The sequence below is a fragment of the Lygodium microphyllum genome, chromosome 27 (genome assembly GCF_053477565.2).
Source record: "Lygodium microphyllum isolate KBCC chromosome 27, Lygodium_microphyllum_v1.1.10, whole genome shotgun sequence".
Classification (NCBI taxonomy): domain Eukaryota; kingdom Viridiplantae; phylum Streptophyta; class Polypodiopsida; order Schizaeales; family Lygodiaceae; genus Lygodium; species Lygodium microphyllum.
The window spans coordinates 2377826-2399728 of NC_141161.1; the positions used below are offsets into that span (position 1 = coordinate 2377826).

General features: G+C 41.9%; 1 protein-coding gene across 1 annotated transcript; it reads left to right on the forward strand.

Annotated features, from left to right (window-relative positions):
- The first annotated feature begins 3968 nt into the window (after window positions 1-3968).
- LOC148012008 (linamarin synthase 2-like) lies at window positions 3969-6558 on the forward strand. The gene is made up of 2 exons (XM_087669655.1): window positions 3969-4638; window positions 4743-6558. The coding sequence occupies exons 1-2, from the start codon at window positions 4068-4070 to the stop codon at window positions 5738-5740; spliced, it is 1569 nt and encodes a 522-aa protein (XP_087525781.1). The 5' UTR covers window positions 3969-4067; the 3' UTR covers window positions 5741-6558.
- The last annotated feature ends 15345 nt before the right edge of the window (window positions 6559-21903 follow it).

Below are 21903 nucleotides of genomic sequence, written 5' to 3' on the forward strand. Positions count from 1 at the left end.
TTGTGTTTTTGTGGTCTCTTGATAAATTCTATGAAGAATATGAGCAAAATCGATTTTATTCAAAGTTAAATTCCTAGGAGAATAAGCTGGGTGAAGATTTCTTGTTTCTGGTGTTCTTTTCTTTGTTGTGCTCACTTAACATATGAAGAAAATGCCTATTCATGATACAATATAGATTTTCTTACAATAGGTTCTCTCTTTTCTTGGTGTTCCCTCTTGGGGCTCCATATTCTTAGTATGCAGCCTGGGAAAATTGCCATCAATAGGCATCAGAAGGGGCTGAAAATGAACAAAATGGCATTGTTGAGAGGAGATATTCAATGGATGCTTACAAAGAGAGAGACAATCTGACAATAAGATGGAGAGTGAACTACACAATAAGATGGAGAGTGAACTACACAATTGTATTGCACACTTGCTTACACTCTTGCATTGGAATATGTGTGAGTACACACATATATATAAAGAAGGTGTGTATATGGTAGGTTCTCTTAGTGAGGTATCATCCACATGTTCTAGATCCATCTTATCTAGTTCCCCTAAATATCTAGATATTGTCTTCATAGATACTCTCTTAGTACATGTTCATATGAGTACATCCTAATATTCTAACATTCCCCCTCTCTAGAAAAGGTTTAACAATATCTTCTAACATTCTTTCTCCCTTCTCAAAAGAAAATAGGATTTTCTTTTGCAGTACTACAAAGACTTTCTGCCAATCATTTTGGCTACAAGAGAAGTAAGATTACAATGATGACTATGGCATGAGACCTTGTCCTTGTTGCAGCAGAAGGTATAAATCAATATTTTCTTGCAATGATTTAAGGGATGTAAGTTGATGATGAAGATCTTTGGGCTTTGGTTGATGGATACCTTGATAAAGAGTTGATCACCATAGTTTGCTTCATGATAGACTTGATAAAGAGATGGGCTCATCATATAAATAAATTATATTCTAGTGGGAGCTTGATAGTTGTGGAGTAAAATAACAGTGAGAGCATATTTGTAGATGGAAATATGATACCAATGTCACTAGATACCATAGTAAGATAGAGATTGATAAGGTGCTTTCGACATGATCTTTGGGGAGGTTGATGATGAATACGAAAGTGTAAAATAGCAAGTGATTGATGACAAATTTCAAGCATATTGTCTTTGAAAGGACTCCAAGAGTTAAGCATAACATCTTTAGTAATAACATACTCTATGTCAGTATGCTCTTTAATCCATACAAAGTAGTTTGGGCAAATGTGCACAAGTATTTCGTTGTGCTTTATCCATTCTTTTCCCCTCCTTTGGAAGGCCAAGATAGTTGGCCGATTTGAGAAATATACGTAGATGATGATTTGGGTAAGGCAAGAGATAGACCATTTCATGATGATACTGAGAGAAAATTGGAAGAGTACTTGTGATTGTTGAGATGAGGTTGCTGCCATGTAACGTAGAATAATGATTGAGATTTGGATATATAAGTAGAGCAAGATGATTGCAAGAGGAAGGTAGGATATGATAGAAAGAAATGATGATTTGATAGATTGGGATTGATGGGACATAAATAAATATAGTGTGGATGGAATGTTATGGTAGGATAACATCATATGTAGGGATTCAGGATTGCACATTGAGCAGTAGTGATGTGATAATGAGATAGTCAAGGAGATAAAAACCCTAATCCCCTTTAAGCACCCATGTCTTTTTTACATGCATGGCCATTTCAGCCTAGGTCCTTTTTTCTTATTCCCTTCCTATTTGCATTGTGCCTTCACCCATGCTTGTCTATATTTACAAATTACATAGGAGAGAGCCTAGCACTCTTTTACAAGGATTTAGAGAGTGCTTTTACATTTGAAAGGTGTCTTTCCTCTTTTACACTTGCCCTAAACTTTTAAGGTTGATTTTGTGCTTTTGGCCTGTTTTCCTCCTATTTCTTCAGTCGGGTTGCCTTTTTTCACTTTGCCCTACATCTTTTTAATTTTCTTTTTTCTTTGTTTGCAAAAATTTCCAATTTGTAGGGTGCCATAGATGGAAGAACTTATCCCTTCTCATTGTTATTCTCATCCCAATGGAAATTAAAACCAAGATCTCCTCTAGAATAATAAAGGGCATCCGGGAAGCATGATTCAAGTATAAGAAGCTTCTTGCTCCTGCTCCACACCCTAACCTGGCCTTGCCTTGAATCTCAGATGACTTAGTCTGGTTCACCTTCTTCCAGAACTCTATCCCAGAGGTGGAGATGAACAAAGCATACAAGCTCTACAGGAAGGCATCCAAGTATGGGCTGATTTATGGGATACCAACTCTTAAGGCATGGCTAAGAGAGTAGAATAACTAAAAAATAAGATTAGCTTAAAGCAAGCTAATGTGGATCTAATTAAAAGCATGACCAACCTATGGGGCCCTCACCTTTCTATTGTCATGAACATCAACCTCTCCTTCAATTTCAAAGGAGTGTGCCTAGTAGGAGATAAAGCTCACCTACCACTGCCTAACTTGCAAAAAGATATAAATGTACTTTATTATAAGCGAAATGATAGATGGCACATCAATTGGAACCCTCAACAGTGGATGTACAAATTTAGTAATTACCAATTATCCAACCCAAAATTTCATGCTTAATGTGGTTGATAACCTTGAAAGCCCTATGGACTAACAAGAGGGCTCTTAAAGCTAGATTGAGTAATGGATTGTGCCCTAGATGCAATCAAAATCAACATGTAGAATCTATTTGCCACCTATTCTATGGTTGCCCCCATAATGCTAATATATTTTTCTTTTTGCATGTAATGATTATGCCATACCATCCATCTAGGATAACTTGAAAGGAGATTAATATATGGCCTCTGCCCCCAGTGATGTGGAACTGGTTGAGGGGTTTTTATTTGTGGAATATATGGACCCGTAAGAATAAAAATATTTTGGAATATATTATAGTGAAACCTTTGTATGGTTTTAAATTTGATATTTTTGATGCAAGCTGAGAAGGATATAGACAAAAATGTAGAAGCTACATGAAGAATATCAACTTGGTTCCAAAGCTGAAGACATTGCAAATCTACTAATGGAGATGAATAACAAGATCAATTAGGAGAAAAAGAAATGACTTTTTGTGATAAGTAATTGTTGTAACTATTTTCATGAAATCAAGATGCTTCCATCCATGTATTGAAGCATTTACCACCCCCTAACAGCTCTATGTAATCTTTTTTTGCTCTCTTAATACATTTCAAGCTTCCTTTTATTAAAAAAAAGAATACGATAATGACAAATGATACTACATTTATTTGATTCTAAAGGTCGCTTTTGAAGGTGGTAGACTAAAGTCACTATTAGAGTCGAAGGTCCCAAGACCTAGACGAGTCCAGCAAGTCAAAAATCATGATCATGTGGAAGCTATACTTGACCTGTATAAGCACCAGGGCCCACTCATTAGCATATTTTGTGGAACTTCACTTAGTCCTTGTAATCCCTCCATTTTTAGCCCATTTTTAGAGTAGTCCCTCCATTTGTAGAGGGACTACAAGGACTCACTCAAGCCTTGTTACATGGCACCACAAATCTCTCTCTCTCTCTCTCTCTCTCTCTCTCTCTCTCTCTCTCAAAATGCTTATCTAATCGATTTTTCTTATTTTCAAATTATATCCATCGTTGAAATGGTGTGCTGTGTGGCAGAGTTCATGCCCAAGTCCCAATTGGCAGGCTACTGTAGCATGGCCGCAGGCTTCCTTAGGGGTGGCAATGCTCTTATTAGATTGAGGAGTCACGACTTAATGCTCCTGGAAGGCCTCTTTTTTAAGACTTTAAACTTTAGAGCCCCGGGGTTGGCCCGCTGACACCCAGGAAGAAACGTTAAGAATCGGTTAAACCTTAAATCTCAAATTTCAATTACGGAAAGGGCCAAAGCAACTTTGGTTGCGGATTCAGGAATCTGGCTTCGCAACATTGTCTTTGTGGCGTCATTCTTCGTTTTATCTAATTGTTGTTAAAAAGAGTAAGGTAGCCACCTCGGGGTGAAAAGGATAAGGCGAATACCGACACTACTGCAGATGGCCTTATACTAATATCCTCGTATGGACTGTCAAGGAGAGTGCGGCGAGGCGGCAACAGAAAGCATCATCCCCGCCGCCTCAATGGAGGAGGGGAACGACGGAGCAGCAGGGAGAGGAAGGATCGTCCCGCACGCGGTGCTGGTGCCATGGACGGGGCAGGGTCACCTGGTGCCCATGACGCAGCTGGCGCGCATCCTGGCGGGCGCCGGCGTGCACGTCACCATGGTCTATAGCGCGCGCGGACACGCCCGCCTGCGGCGCGCCGGCTCGTCGGAGCCCGCCAGCATAAAGGTTGAGATCATCCCGGATGGCCTCCCCCCCGACGACCTTTCCTTCACGCCCACCTACGAGGACATGCTGGCCGCCATCCCTGTGATGCAGCAGGGCCTGCATGACCTCCTGGGCAGGCTTACTGGCGGTCCGGGGCCTCGTCCGACCTGCCTCGTGTCCGGCACCTTCTGTCCCTGGACCGCCCCGCCGGCCGCCATGTTTGGCCTGCCCAGGGTCGAGCTCTGGTCCTCCTTGGCCATTGTCTACGCCATTGGCTTCTACAACCGCAAGCTCGCCGAGGAGGGCTACATACCCTTTCAAGGTATCAATAGAGAGAGAGAGAGAGAGAGAGAGAGAGAGAGAGAAGCTCATAGACCTACCTATTCACGGATACGTACGTAACTCTTCCCATCATATCTGATGCAGGCAACCGAGAGGAGACCTGGATCTCCTGTGTACCCGGTGTGGCCCCCATGCGGGCCTCAGACTACCCCCGCGAGCTGCTCCCTTCCTTTGGCCCTGACGTCGATGAAGAGAAGATGAAGAAGATCTGTGACAAGATTGCCCAGACCTATGGGCAGGCCACTAATGCATACAGAGTGCTTGTCAACAGCGTCTATGAGCTGGAGCCCGGCGTTTTTGATGCCCTCCTAGCCGACCACGTCCCAGCCTATGCAGTCGGGCCCTTGCTCCTGCAAGAACTCGGGAGTCCTACCGCCGATGCAGCTCCGACGTTGCTGCAGTCCTCATCAAACCTGTACAAGGAGGATTATTCATGCCTGGAGTGGCTGGATCGAAAAGACGATGCCTCTGTGGTCTATGTGGCCTTTGGTAGTGAGTCAAGACTCAAGCGAGAAGATTTGCTGGAGCTTGCATTGGGATTGGAAGACAGTCAGCACAACTTCCTCTGGGTCATCAGGCCAGGCTCTATGCTTGACATGGCTGCGGCTCGTGGGAGCTCCTTCCAGGACATCCTGCCAGAAGGCTTCGTAGAGAGAACTGCACAGAGGGGCTTGGTGGTGTCCTGGGCGCCCCAGATGCGGGTCTTGGCCCACGCAGCCACCGGTGCGTTCTTGAGCCACTGTGGCTGGAATTCCACCCTAGAAACACTGTGTTTAGGCCGAGTTCCCATCATAGCTTGGCCACAGAGAGCTGATCAAGGGATTATCAAGAAGCTCATAGACGAGGATTGGCAGGTGGGCGTAAGTGTTAAGAAGGACGGAGAGGGTAGGGTGCTTAGGGCAGCCATAGTCAAGGCAGTGAGAGATGTAATGCAAGGGGAAGAAGGAAGCCTTGCAAGGAAGGCCTCAGAGATCAGTGAACTTTTGCACATGGCAACTCTGGAGGGTGGCATCTCCAAGATGAATTTGGAGGCCTTCATACAAGATCTCTACAAGCTATGTCAAGATAACCAAGCTGACTGAGATTTTGAATCTCAAAGTTTTATGCAATTAACCGGCCGCTAACACAGCTATTAACCGGTCTCTAACACAGCCTGCCGCTTACATTGCCGACAGCTTGCTTTTAATGGTGTAGTTATTTCGAAGAATGAAACAAACAGTCTGTGCAAATTAGTAAAATGGTAGAGGCATTGTGAGTAACATAGAAGTTACAGTGAAATTAGATTCCTGCTAAAACAGAGCGAAAAATCAGATAGCAAATAAGGTGGGCGTTGGGCAATATGACAAGAACACTTGAAAGCGGTGACTTCAGCTGCAGGCGGCAAGTGCGTCTTAAGCATCAGTGAGTCGTGACCCAGTGAGTCGTGACCCACCACTAAACTCATGAGTCATCATTCGGCTACGGCATCTGGGTTATATTCTCTTGAAAACAGGCATGTCGGACAAAAAAGTAGAATCTTGCCAGGCAATTCGGCATATCTTAGCAGGGGTTCCAGCCTCCCATTCTGTTTTCAGCACATACGGGAGCGCCGCATGACTTGGACCACTGTCGATCTTGCTAATCGTTTTGAGAAGATTTTTTTGGTGGGTAAATGAGCTGATTTTCTAAAGGGTACAGACCTACAAATTTAGTAAAGAAGAAGGAAAACAGGCATGTCATACGCATCACATAAGCTTGACCTATTTGGCATTCAAAAGGTGTCGCAAGCCTACCCGCAACTCACACTAAGCCGATCATCTCTAAGCTAAAAGGCTTTGTTTTCTACTTTTCTTAGATGATGATGTCTTTTCTTGTCTCCAACAGCTTCGATCTTCTCTGTTTATGTTAATCGTAGGTTTCTTGGCTTTAGATATTGCCATCAAAAGAGAGGGGGTGAATAGTAATGCTATTGTAGTTTTGTTTTAATGTACACTATTGTAACGAAGATGACCGGGGGAAACATTCTAAAGCTTTTCAACATTTTATCGCTAGTTGTCAAACATTCTAAAACACAAGCTCAAAAGAAGGGATTTTGAAAACATATTTTTTATACATTTTTTAACATAACAAAAGGATTTTATATAAATGGGTATATTTTATTTTGAAGAAATTTAGAGATAAGAGTATTTTTAAGTAGGCTTTGAACTCACATGATATAGAGGGTTCACATATAAACAACACTCCTGTGTAGATATGTTTTAAAAAAATTTAGTTAGGCTCACAATGTACTCTTGGTTGTAAGTAGCATCTCATCTTGATAAACTAATCCCACACTCACTATAAGGATACATGCGTATAGTGACGGCGATTTCCGACGCAAATTAGCAGCGTCGCAATAGCGTTGCAAATAGCGACGGTACTTAGGTGAAAAAATACAGGCCGAAATCCGAGCGCATCATTTTGTGCAAACAAATGAAAGAGAGAGCGAAATGGAGAGCCAACTCCATCTTACATTTGAGAGGGAGATGGAGAGAAAGAGAGAAAGAGGGAGAAGGAAAGCTTCTTACCGCTGCCGCCACCGTTAGCGAAGAAGATGAGGAAATGTACGGAGGGCGAAGAGGAGCCGCCGTCTTGAAGAGGAGCCACCAAATCCATCCTTGGGCCTTTGCAGTGAGTGCATTGTTCCCTCTTGCTTTGTTTTTGTTTTTCTCCTTTTATTTTGCTTGTTTTTGTTAAAAATCATGTGTATTGAGAGAGAAAGAGAGGAAATGAGAGAGGGAGAGGAAGAGAGAAAAGGAAAGAAGGAATGAGAGAGAGGGAGAAAACATTAAACATAATAGGGAAAGAGAGAAAGAGAGGGAGAGGGAGGGAGGGAGGGAGAGGTTGTTGTTATTATTGTTTTTGTTTTATTTCTTCTTTTCTTTTTTTCTTGTTTGTTATTATTGTGGTAGTCGTAGTAGTGGTAGTTGTTGTTTTATTTCTTATTTTCTTGTTTGTTCTTGTTGTGGTAGTCGTAGTAGTAGTAGTGGTAGTGGTAGTGATAGTTGTAGTAGTAGTTTAATTTATTCTTTTCTTGTTTGTTGTTGTTGTGATAGTCGTAGTCGTGGTCATAGTTGTCGTAGTCATGGTTGTAGTAATAGTACTAGTAGTAGTATTAGTAGTAGTAGTAGTTTTCTTGTTTGTTGTAGTAGTCATAGTAGTAGTTTTTTTTCTTTTCTTATTTATTGTTGTTTAGTTTTCTTGTTTATTATTGTTGTTGTCGTAGTAGTAGTAGTTTTTCTTCTTTTCTTGTTTGTAGTAGTAGTAGTAGTTGTTGTTGTTTCTTCTTTTCTTGTTTATTGTAGTGGTAGTGGTAGTGATTTGTTGTTGTGGTAGTCGTAGTTATAGTTGTAGTCGTCGTAGTCCTCGTAGTAGTAGTTTTTTTGTTTGTTGTTGTTGGTGTAGTAGTTTTTTTTTCTTTTCTTGTTTATTGTTGTTTAGTTTTCTTGTTTATTGTAGTAGTAGTAGTTATTGTTGTTGTTTTTTTTTTTCTTATTTTCTTGTTTATTGTAGTGGTAGTGGTAGTGGTAGAGAGAGAGATGTTTTATTGAAGGAAATTGGTAGTAGAGAGAGAGAGATGTTTTATTAAAGGAAATGAGAGAGAGAGAGAGGAAGAGAAAAAGGAAGAAGGAACGAGAGAGAGAGAGAGAGAGAGAATAAGTATATAACATAATAAAGAAAGAGAAAAAGAGAGAGATGGAAGGAGAGAAGAGAATGAATGGATAAAAACAAAGAGAGAGTAAGATCTTGTTCTTTAACATCTTCTTTTCTTGTTTGTAGTGGTAGTAGTAGTAGTAGTAATAATAGTAGTAGTAGTAGTAGTAGTGGTGGTAGTAGTGGCGAGGTCCGGTACAAAACCACGAGATGGGAAACACTCCGACATACATTAATTTGTGGATGGGTGGAGACTTTACTAACGTTAATTTTGTTGAGTTACAAGAGAAGAAATCCATTCTCAAACAATTTAAGAAAGAAAAAAAGAATGATAACAAGAACAAATTGTTTGTTGTAACGTAGACCAAATGGAAAATTATGAAGGTCGTGATGTTCAAGATCATGATGCCTATCTTAATCAGCGTGTTCCATGTCCTTGCTCTCAATGTGAGCTAGCAATTAGACGAAAACGTCGATTGTCTATAGAACACGTATGACGCTTCGGTGAGTTTCAATCTAAGATCATTGATCAGGCGATCTCGAATTTTGAGCAAATGGTAAGAAAAGTGTAGATCAATCATGCATTGTATTCACAAGCTAATTGACTACCATATACAAAAACATTGGGTGTGGCTAGCAAAATTTCTATCCACCAGGGAGATGATGTATTGTCCCAAGGAGGAGTGCACCCCTTATAGCTAGTTAGAAGAGTTCGTGGGCATGCGATGGATGGAGTGCCTGAGCCAATCCACCACTTGGGGTACTACCCAATCTATACCATCAATACCAGAGGAGACAGGCAGCCTTCCAGACTTATCTACAATCTTGGAGCCTGAGATGGAGACAATGATCGATGCATTGATACCCATGGATGTCGAGACTTCTGATCTGCTTAGATAGGAAGTATCCATACTAGTATATGATGGGTACTGAGTATCTCACCTGAAGACACTACACTACAAGAGAAAGGCTCTATAGATGCGCACAGTACACACGAAATAGCGGGCCTGTTTATCAGCGCGTCTATTGGCGCTAGTATATAGACGCAAAAAACGCGTCTATATACCCGCGTTTTTAAACGTGCTTATAGATGCGAATATAAACGCACTGATTTTTCATTTCTCATAAAGTCCCTAAATATGATCAAACATCTTAACAGCTAGTATTTTTTAGAATACATTACCAACTTTACTTCTTTGTGGTCTAATATAGCTTACCCAATTGTACTTCTTTGTGTATCTTGGTGCATTGTTCTTTGGATGTGCGCATTCAATTCTTATACTATAACACAACAAACGTTATATGTATCACAAAAGTAAAAGGCTCTTATTTGATATTTTAGTTGTTTCTGAGTATTACAAATATACATCCAATCATTCAAACCTAATTATATGCTACAATAAATGATCAATCTCATCTTCAATGAGATCGGCCCTTGCTAGACTATCTACCTCTAGGTTTATGTTACCAATAGCCAATGAAACAAATAAGTCCATCCCACTATCAGATGTATTGCTATGCTCAATTTCTTCATCATCATCTGCAACCATATTGTCATCCTCTTCTGCGCTTCCTTGAACATCCTCGCGGGGATCATCTTGCACTGCATCATGTATATCATCGATCATGGCATCATCATGTCCATCATCATTGATTGTTGAATTATCATCAACTATCTCTATGTTGGTAGCATTGCCATATATTGGTTTTAAACGATTAGATATGGGGATGATGTGCCACCATCGGTTATTGTTTACCATTGGGTGATACACAACCTGCATTTAAAAAACAAAAAGTAAGTAACTTAGATATTTATTGTATTTTGAGAATGTATCAAGAAGTGATATATATGAAAATAAATAGCTTCTAATATACATGCTCGCATTGTTGAGGTAGTACGAATGTGTCCTTCTTGCCTTGGTGAAATTTTGTGGAGTCAATCACTACAAAACCACTTGGATGACGTCTAATTGTGCAATGCTCACCTGTTGTTACTACTTCTTTAAACCACTTCACATCTAGTACATATATAAAAAATCTTCATCATCTTTCCATAGTCATGGTAAAGAGGGGTTCACTTTAGTAAGATATTCAGAGATTTGTACAAGGGATGATTGCACTAACCAACCCTCAGTCATGCTTCCCTCGGGCCGTGCATTTTGCCTTACAAAATCTTTTAGGGTTTTCATAAAACGCTCTAGAAAAAACATCCACCTTGAATGAACTACCACACAAATTGCGATCTCTTCAATCAGATGTATGAGTAAGTGCACTTGAGTAGTCAAAATGGAGCGAGGAAAAGTAGACCACAAATTGTCTACGTGTTGCCAAGCTGGTGTGTCTGAAGGAATTCTCCGCCTTCTATCACTTGAATGGTGACTAGCATGCCATGACATGAGTCTCGCAATAGATTCACACTTAAATATAAGTTCAATACGTAGAATACTAGGAAAATGTTGCAAAACCTTACGAGGCACATCCATTGATTTCATCTCCTACACTACAACAAAAAGGGTTCACTGACGTGCTTGTAGACACAATATTTGAATTGTGAAAAAAAATATCGGGCGCGTTTATTAACGCGTCTATTTGCGCGTCTACAAAATCGTGTCTAAAAGCGCGCTTATGATCAATGTTACACGCACATTTAGACGCGCGTATAAACGCGCTACGTAAATATATAATCATATTTTTTAAAAAGTGGATATATTCGTATTGTGCGTCTATACAAGCGTGCATCTACGCGTCTAAAACCGCATTTACTCTGAAAGTTTTTGACGAAAATAGACGCGCATTTATCCTGCAATTTAGACGCACTGATAGACGCGCAAAACAGAGGTATGAAAAAAAAACCAGAGAGCATGTGGCTTTCTTGCAGGCCACATGCTCTCTGGTTTTTTTTCCCCCATGAACTGATGCCAGGAGGCATATTTCACGGTGGATTTCGTGCCACGGTGGATTCCGTAAGGTTTTACGGTGGATTCCGTAAACTTTGATGACCGGGGCTCATACACAAAGTGGATTCTTTGTGCGAGAAGTTGATGGGGATGTCTGTCCTTTTCGGGCGTTTCATTAATTTAGTGTGTACATGGGTGATTCCATAGCGGGTGATTCCGCAAAATGCATATTAAATTAATAAACGTTTATGAGTTTAGAGTGCGTACTCGTAATAAATTAAGGTTAGGATTTATTTCTAACCAGTTGATTTATTTATGTAGCTGAAGACTGTTAGGTATTCACTTTTGTCGGTTTAATTGTATTATTTTACTAACAATTGTGAATGCTTCAGTTGATGTGTAGAGATAGCAACAGTGGCGGAGGAAAGCATTGGAGGATAGCGAGTATTCGATCTATGGATTATATTTTGATAGGCGCCACGCCTATATTTTGTCATGCCTATTTATTGAGGCATCGATTATTTATTATTATTTTGTATGCGCCCATGCGCACGGTTATGTTATTTCTATTTGGACATTGTATTGGGCGTGCCAGACTCTTTGGGCACCGTCCATTAGCTTTATTCCTCTTTTTGTAAAAGCAAACTCAAAAGCTAAAAGCTTGATATATTTTTGTAAATTGGGCTATTATTGAGCATGAAGATGGAATATACATAAAATACATGCTTTGTGAAGCGCTCACACAAGGCATGGGGGAGATTGAACCCAATTGGTCTCTTGCTCTTGTCGTTCATGCTTTTTACCTTGTAACTTGTGCAAAAAGTAGAGTTCATTGTTCTTGGGGACCTTCCGGGATTCACTATGTGAGCATACAGCGACCGATCTGCGCACCATCAACATCAAATTGTATGCTTAGGGATAATAGAGAAAGATTATTTCGAAGATTGGATACTGAAAACAAAACAATGTATGTAGCACACGAAATTTCATATATATAGATGAAACACTTTTACATTATGAGTTCTAGTGCTTGTGACGTCATGGTCGCAAGCACTAGTTGAAAGTAATACATATCAAAAATGAAAATTACAAGCCAAGGGGAGGCATGCATGCATGGGGCTCCTCTATATCTCCTCAGAAGAGGCATCATCATCGCTACCACCACCGCTGCCTGTGCCGCTGCCGTTGCCGCCACCGCTACTGCTAGTCCCCCCTTCGCTATCCTCAACTGCATCAGGGTTCGCCTACACAAAGGATTAAGGTATATAAATACCATTACAAACAATAAATTAGAGTTATCTATACTTTTCATGTAAAAAATAAAACATACCTCTTCTGGTGGTGGAATCCTCATGGTGCGATTATATTGCTCCTCCGTGATGAGTCCCTCCTCGTAGAAATGTTGCCAAGTGGACGCCCGGTTATGACCTCGATGGTAGCCTACCTCTCTAGGAGTAGGCATCCTACCAACGATATGATGCTACAAAACAATTTGAACATACAACGTATTAAAACACACTACATAATGAAGTGAAACAAATTACAAAATTTAATTTTTTTTAAAAATCAAATAATACTTACAAACTCAGCCTCCCATGACTCCCTGCCACCCGATCCATAATGCGACGATCCCATGGTTGCCATCTGGATACGTCACGCCTCTACATGCTGGCGACTTGTCATTTTCTCCGCTGCTCTCTTCTTGGCCTCTTTCCACTCCTTGCGGTGGCAATTGGGTGGTTGGCCATATCCAGGGCGCCCCTGCTCTTGTCTCTGCAATGATTCCTTGGCGCGCGTCATAAGGTGAGACCTCTTGTTATGAAGCGTGTCTCTCACCTTTGACCGTCCCCAATCATCTGAGAATTGTGAATTCTCGGGATTAGGGTACCTTTTATGTACTGCCCGCAGCACCTCTTGCCACAAACTATTTTTCTGGTGCTTGAAGGGAATCATGCAATCTTTGTATGTGGCATGCACGACACTCCTCAAGTAGGCTATCACTTCCCTCCCCTCAAAGTCATGCAAGATACCACCAACATTAGTGATAGAGTAGTACATTTGTGGAGGCTCACCTCTCTCATTTTCCGGTGAGGGTGATCGAGAGCCACCACCTAGGCAACCCCCACAAAGCCCTCGACCTCCTCGTCCTCTCGCATCACTCTCCCTCCTCCCTCAACGTGCACTATCCTCTGCCTCACTCGATACACGTGCTTCTGCAGATGCACGTGCTTTGGTCGATCCATGTACCTCAGCTGATCCCTGTGTAGGCAAAGATGTGATAGGTGTCCCAGACATCACACTGAAAACCTCATCTGCAGTGGAAGGGCGACCAAGATAATTGGTCATCTCCCCCATGAATTGCTCCTTGTTGAATGGGGTGCTGGAGGATCCAGGATTCCACATCTACACAAGAAAAATCATATTACCCTGTGGAGATAAAACATATTACATACAGCGTCTATACCTACGTCTCTGTGCGCGTCTATACTTGCGTCTCTGTCTGCGTCTGTCAGGGCGTCTGTCAACGCGATTTTCGCGTCTACAGCCGTGTCTACACTGTCATCTGGACGCGCTGACAGACGCGCACAGTCGCACCATTTCTTCTCAAACTTGCTTAAAAAACAAAGCTAAAAAACCTCCATAGATGACAAGATCCAACATGTGAAGAGAGAGAAGAGAGAGACAAACAAATAGAGAAACCAAACAAGATTGAGAGAGAGAAGAAGAACTCACCTTCTTTGCTTGTTCCAACGGGTGGTGGCGGCTAGGTTGCAAGCTCCTTGTCCTCCTTCTCCCTTCCCTTGGTAAGTTGCTTCAATCTTGTTCTCTTCCTTTGCTGTTTGGCTCTTCTTCTTCACTCTTTGGCTCTTCTTTCCTCCTGTCCTCTTTTTACTCTTATTTCCTTGCCTCATTGTCTTCATGAATTGATAGATAGACAAGAGTAGTGATGTCGAGCTCGAACTGCAGAAAACGCGCAAAAAACGCAGGAAAGCACAGGTTTGAAAAGAAAGCCACAACTTTTTTTAAATTTTTCTATACTTGCGTGGCGCGTCTGTCGGCGCGTGTAATGGCGCGTGTATATGCGCAGATAATTCCTGTTACACGCGCTTACAGACGCACAGGAACAATTTAAGAAACCAATGCATGCATAATTAGGGAATCAATTGACCTATGTGGTGACATATTGCAAATACACAAGTCAACCTTTGATTTATATATACATCCAATCATCAAGCCCTATCCAATCACATTTGTATAGGGCATGCCCTATCCAATCAATGCATGCATTTAGGGAATCAATTGACCTATGTGGTGACATATATAACAAAGCTTGAGGATAAGAGATAACACATTGGCAAGTCAATTGGCACATATATATGTAGTGACTTACTAGACCATCCCACTTACAATTGCATATTATCCCACTTACGTATCAATAGGTGGATAAAGCACGAATGGTTTTTAGCAAGAGAAAGATAATGCAATGAAGGTGTACACCAAAGAGATAGAGAAAGGCATATTATCCATCAATCAATCAAAGATATGTGAGCTATAAGTGCACCTTGACATGATTGGAATAGCTTGCATATGCACAAGCCAACTGATTTACATCAATCTACTCATGCTATGAATTGGCATCCACAATCTTTCCCATTGCATCCACAATCTCAGCCAACTTATCATCAGTAAGATCTCTAACATCATCCTCCATTTGAAATCGGCCTGTGGGGAAGGTTTTGTTCCACTAGCTGGCTATTATGTTTTTACATTTATCATTGATCTCCACAATAACAACAGCCTTCAAAATTATACCCAATTTGTGCAATGCCACTTCTTTTCCACCAAGGCTCGAGAATAAGGACAGAACTGTTAAACCTTGCGGATATAATTCTTTCAGTGGTGAAAGACTGTACGCAATAGTATTGACCTGAAATGAGTTGCCCAATGCATCATACCGATCTGAAAGGGTAGAGCAGCCTCAAGTGTGGTCACGATCATATCCAAGTACCAGCTCAATCTCATGGGGTTCAAGTGGGGCAGCTTGGCCTGGGCTGACCCAAACTAAGTTCCATATTTTGCATGCCAGGACAATCTCATGTTGAAGATAAGAAGGTATCTTGCTAGCTTTCTTTGTGGGAAGAAAATATTTTTCTGATCAATCCACATATAGTGCTAGGGGCACCCCGTGTGTTTATGCAATTCAGCTTCTCTCTCCGATCCCATGGGGGCCAATACTTCTTTGTTTTCTGAAGCACCTCAAAGATTGTCATGGGAGCAGGGGGAAGGATCAACCTTCTTCCATCTACTGGAAGGTTATAAACATAACCACCTCAGCCTAAAGCATGCTGAAAAATATCTAGAGTCTGTGAACTCTGGATCTATCCCATTAAAATGCTGTTTGATGGTCTCCCACTCTGAATTGGAAACGTTTTCAAAATTTTCAAAATAGAAAAAGGGAGAGCCTTCCATCAAACTATTCAATGGTTTTGGCTTGCCTTTAAAAAAGCCAGGAATTCCAAGCCCCATGCCATTTTTGAACTTGAAGGGTGGGATAGAACCTAGATGTGGACGTGATGTTTTTCCATTCATAGATTGAGTCTCGAGCCATAAAACACTCGGGTCTTCACTGGCACTTTTATCCAAGTCTAGAGTAGAAGTAATGCTGATCTTTGTTTTAAGGCCCAAGTAAGTGTACCATAGCTTAAGGGCTCTTTCATCTACCCAGTATATTTTGCTACAGACACCTCGTGAGGGTCCAGCATGTCTAGTTATTTGAACACCTCGTGAGGGTCCAGCATGTCTAGTTATTTGAACACCTCGTGAGGGTCCAGCATGTCTAGTTTGATCTTTTATCTTTTACGACTAGTGCACATTATCCAATGCACGTGATCCATTCGTTTTCTGCCGGCTAAGTTCAGCACTCGCTGCACCTCACGCAACTCATGCTTTGCCTTTGAATCCTGGCGTGCTGGTCTCTATTATATGCGGCTATGCTTTGCAACACCTTGTGGTCTAGCTTTCTCTCTTCTTCTAAGTTTGCGATGATAGCATCTGCTGTTCGACCGCGGTGCTCATACCAGGCATGCGCATCGTAGCTGTTGACCAGTTGCTGAATAGCCTCTAAAAAGACGCTTAAGTCAAGTTCCTCGTTAGACATGTGGTATGAGCTTTCTTCTGCCATAGTCGAGTTCTCATGCTCCACCAAGCTATCAATCAGGTTGAGTAGGTTTGTCAAATCCACTTCGTTTACGCTGCTTGCTTGGTCCTACTTCGCATGCTGATCATTTGTCTCTGTCTGTGGGCTCTCTCCTATTCGTGGGTTCCTTAAGGATGCCAATGGTACTTCGAGTAATCATTAACTCTATTTTTTTAATTCAATGATTCAATGTGTATATTTCTTAATTCTATGGTTTTTATCATGCGCACACGTGCATGCTCAAGAATCAATTTCAGGTGGTTAAATAATTATTAAATTTGGTTTTTTAATTATGTGAATTGCAATTTTAGGTGGTTAAATAATTGTGCGTCTGCTGGCGCGTCTATATGATGGAACCCAGAACGGGCCGGTACTGGCTCGTGCACTAGCCGGACCTCTATCTCACGTGCTCAACAACCCCACGGCCTCGCGGCCAGGAGCGTTGATGACGCATACATTGCCTTCCTAAATGTCTCACGTTTGTATTACGTCGTTTGTAGTCCACTCTTCTCTCACCCACTACTCCTCAGAGGGAGTCCCTTACACATTGCCTAACGGTACGAAGCACAGACATAGGGGGTCCTCCAACGGCTGAGTGCCGCCACCCCTCTGCGACTCTCCTACACCTTGGGGATTGGCCCCTCGATGCGTCGCTTAACATATAAACATTTCGCACAAAATCCACTCAAGGTACCATTTAATCGTATACAGGAATGTACCGTTGTCCTTACTTCTCTTTCCCCTAGACCCCACGACTAGCCTATGGCTTAGGGTGTCCTGTCTCTCACTCAACGTGGGTCAAGGTCCTAATGAAAACAATTGCTGTGCATCCAAGATTTCTGATACCTTCAAACATTTCCATGATTTATGCATATTGTGGATGCTAAGTACTCAAACAGTTATGAAATCAATATTGTGCACATGCGGAAAACATCCTTTCAATGATTTTCAACTACCGATCTTATGCGGCGTTGCACGAACCTAGCACCAAGGAAACCCTCGTGCTACTAGGCCCTTATTTTATAATTATTCACCGACCTATATGGCATGCAAACAAAAACAGCAATCTTTTCATCATTTTACTCCACATTTGGACACATCTTAACCACTCTACCCTCCCATCGATCAAATGTTGCATTGTTGCATAGATTTATAAGGTATTTTGCCATCATTTTATGTGTAGAAAGCGGGAAAAACACACTAGAACAAGAAGATGGGGTTGAACTGAGGCAAATCCTCATGCTTCAGTCCCCCCAAACATTCACAAACATTGTTCTTAATTTTCATTAATTTTCCTCACCCAAAATGCATTTTCCCCTATTTTTAGTGATTTTTCTCTATTTTCCTTGTATTTTCCCTTATTTTTTGCATTATTTAATTACTAAAAATTCAAAATAGGTTATGGGCTGTGGCCCTTAGTTCCTTCTTGTAGCAAAAATGAAAATTTAGTTGGTGTTCCTATTCATTTTCCCATTTTTATGCTCAAAACCATTATTTTTCCTTGATTTTCCATATTTTACGTGTTTTAGTGTATTATTTTGAGCCACAAGATGCATATTTTTCTGATTTTCTGATTATGATCAACAAGTACTCATGGAAAACAGCAACATAAACAATTTTTAGCCCACATGAACAACATTTCATCAATCAAAAGCCATGAAATCTCAAATTTCCTTTGAAAAAATTGAATTACCACTTATTTGCGTGTTTCGGGTTTCGTGTCCATGGCTGCAAATCTGAAAATCATCAGCACTTCATGCTCATAACGATCACAAATCACCATTTCCAGCCTATGGAGCAATCCGATCGATGCCGGACAAGCCTCCATCATTCTTTCTTCTTCCTTTCTCTTCCCACATGAACTTCCTCTTAGAAGAGAGAGAGGGAGGAGAGAGAAAGACTGATTTTCTCTCTCCCTCTACAGGCTGCCATTCCTCGCGTGGATCGGAGCGATGCGGAGCGGAGATCAAATGTGGTTGCCCTCTGCAAATTGGATTCATGGCTTACATTGAGCCTCTCTTCTTGATTTGTGGGGGGGGGGGGGCACCGTTTTTTTCGGCGGCCTGATCAGCTGCCGCCCCCCCCTTCCATCACGATTTTTTTAGAAGGGGGTGCCCCTTCACAAAGGCACCCCCTCATTTCTCAATTTTTGGGCACCCTCCCTTTTCTTGACCGGCCGTTTGGCCTTTTCACTACCTCTCGCGCATACGGTGTCCAAATCGCAGCCTGAAAATTTCTGTGAGCTCGTATCGGCATCCCGCACTGACTGATAGCTCCACTGACCACCACAGGCACATGGAAAATTTACTAAAAATCCGCAAGTGTTGCCCGGGCGTCCTTAGAGCACTTTGACGCTTAAAATCGTCCTAGGTCGAGCCGCCGCCTTTGACATTGGTTATTTTTCCCTTGGTATTCATATTTTTTAGCTATTTTTAAGCACTTGCCGGCACCAAAATTCCGCTCTCATTGGCGACCACGCGATAGGGCGACTCAGCCCGTCGAATCCACGAACATATCTGCACATAAACAACCAAAGAAGCATCAAACTGATACAAAACAAATATATAATAAAACTCAACACAATGCTCCCCCTACCCCTGGACAGAACCAAGGCATGACATCCACAAGGAGTAGGCCTAGCATCATCTAATAAAAGATCCGAAGCGAGTCACTAACCAACGGCTCCAACACAGCCAAACTGAAAAACCTATCAAAGAGGTTGCCCTAAGTGGTAGTCTGAACTACTTACCAACTAAGGACAACACAACTAGGAGCTCCTACTAGGCGAGGACTCCTATAGCCTGATCAAGAAGTATTTTCTTTCAGTACAGTTCTTCTTTTAGGGTTTTTATTTTATCAACATACTTGGAGCGTAGTGACCCAAGGAGAACAGGGCATCGGTCTCAGGACCTGTCTCAGCACCCAAGAACCTACCAAGCCCTCGCAAGGCGACACTTAATCCTTTTCTAACGCTCACTTTTATTTTCGCTCCAACCTTCCTTGTTTTGTTATTATTTTCAGCAAGAAGCCACCCCTAGGAAGACAAGGTATCGGCCCCGGGTCTGACTCGTCCCCAGGGACCTACCAGGCCTTCGCAAGGCAATGATCAACTGCTTATATATTTTCAGTTCTTTTCTTTTTTTTGATAGGGGTTAGAACCCCTTTTTACACACCTTCGTATTTATATTCATCTTGTAGGATGTTCAGGGTTTCCTGGCATCATCATTATTATCTTCTGGCAGGCTTCTCTAACTGCCTCACTACTAACAAGAACTCCTAGAACGGCTGCTTAGCAGGCTAGCAGAACAGGGCCACTAGGACTTCCTTCTAAAACAAGCCTTTCGATGCTCGACAATGTCTTTACAGGAGGCAATAACTACTCCGACCTCCCTCAAACATACTTAGCCTAAACCTGGGACTTCATGCCTTGGTTGCCGGTCCCCAACAAAAATATATCCCCTCGACAAGTACAAAGACACGTATAATAGGAAAGAAAGGTTCTCATAAAGGAGAGATATCACCTGGATTGGCCACAAGAAGCTTCCATCGCAGCAAAGGCTCCTCCAGGCTCCACCAAATTCCACGAATCACGAAACCTGTCCAGCACAACACTTAAAACAAAACCCAATTAAACGCACCCGCACTAGACAGGGAAATGGCCCTCTTGGCCTAATGAAATGAAACACTTCACTACAAAACTGAATCGGCCCTCTTGGCCTAATGAAATCAAACATAACTACGCATAACGTCCTCCTGGAAACAACTATGATAGACATCAAAGCATACCATTCCCAGGGGAACAGAGGCTCGTAGCCCTAAACTAGGTGCATTAAATTATGACCCATCCCTCCTGCATATATCGCAAGAGGTGTTCGCATCACATGTCATCTAATCAGTCTGTGGGTCCAAGATAATAAAGGCAGATGAGTCTTGCCTACCCTCTGCATCACCCAGATCAACCATTGTCTGCCAAAGAGGGCATGTTCAGAAAGCATACCCCACAAATGACCAGGTCCTGTCTCACCATCAATAGATATATCGGGACAAGGGCCACAATTAAAGAAGAGGTCTTCTTCATACGCAAAATTAGCCAATGAATCGGCAAACTGATTCCAATCTCGTGGAATCAGCTGAAAAGACACTCTGTCAAATTCGTCTAGCAGGGCTATGGCAGTATGATGGTACATGCAAAGGATGGGGTTTCGTACCATGTATGTCCCATTGAGTTGATTTAAAACCAACTGAGAGTCCCCTTTCACCAACAACTGGCGGATACCACCCTTCTTTGAAATATTCAAACCCATAATCAGGGCTTTGTATTCGGCCATATTATTGGTAAAATTGACCCCGAGATAAGCAGCTAACTTCATGACAATACGTCATCGGGGGTCTCGTATGACAACTCCTATACTTCCTTTTTTGGATGCACCCTTGGACGCTCCATCAAAGTACAAGGTGTCCATAAAGGGTTTATATATCCCGCCATCTTGAACTCTACTCGTAATTATGGTAATCGAAATTCAGCATATTCAACGGGTGGACTGTAGGCTCCATCCCTCCATCATCATTGAATTCAACAGGGATGCTCGTCAACATTTGTAGGCAGTGATGGCAGAAGACCTTGATCTCCCAAATAAATGTCCCGCCTTCTTGCTCAATCACCTTGTATCCTTTGCTCCACCAAAGGAGCTTTCCCTGATGATACCTCTGTTCTAACTACGAGTGTTCTAAATAAGGGATCAAACGACCCATCAACCTCTACCACAATTTCCTTGCAGATATTTGATCGATCTCTCCCAGACCTGCAAGGCAGTCATAGTATAAGTGCAATCAGAAATAATAAGGTTTAATCTTATTAATATTAACCTTATTTTTAAATTCTATCCCCTCAAGGTCAGCTAACAAAACTATGGATTTATTCTTTCCTATTCTAACGATCCTATAGGGCCCATCCCATTTGGGCTCTAGCTTGCCTAGAAATAATTCACGTCGTGCATCATAATACAGAACAAGCTGTCCTTTCTTGAAGGTGTATTTCTTGGCTTTAAGGTCGTGTAGCTGCTTCATTCGGTGCTTCGCCACTTCTTGGTGCAATAAGCTCTGTAGCTTAAGCTCATCTAAATGTGCCAGTGTCGTCAAGTGCTCAAAAAGTGCGTCTTCATCACTCAAAGAATGATTGATGGCAAACTGAATAGTCGGCAGCTCAATCTCTAAAGGCAAGACACACTCTTCCCCATATACTAACTTGAACGGGGTATGGCCAGTGGCTCGTTTGAAGGTCGTATTATAGGCCCACACTGCCACGTATAACTTTTTATCCCAATCCCGTTTCTTTTCCGACACAATTTTGGACAGAATGCCCACAAGCTGCTTGTTGGTGCTTTCAACTTGCCCATTGGCTTGCGGGTTATATGGGGTTGTCTTGTTATGCTTGATTTGCAACATCTCTATCAAACCTTTGATCACCTTATTCAGGAAA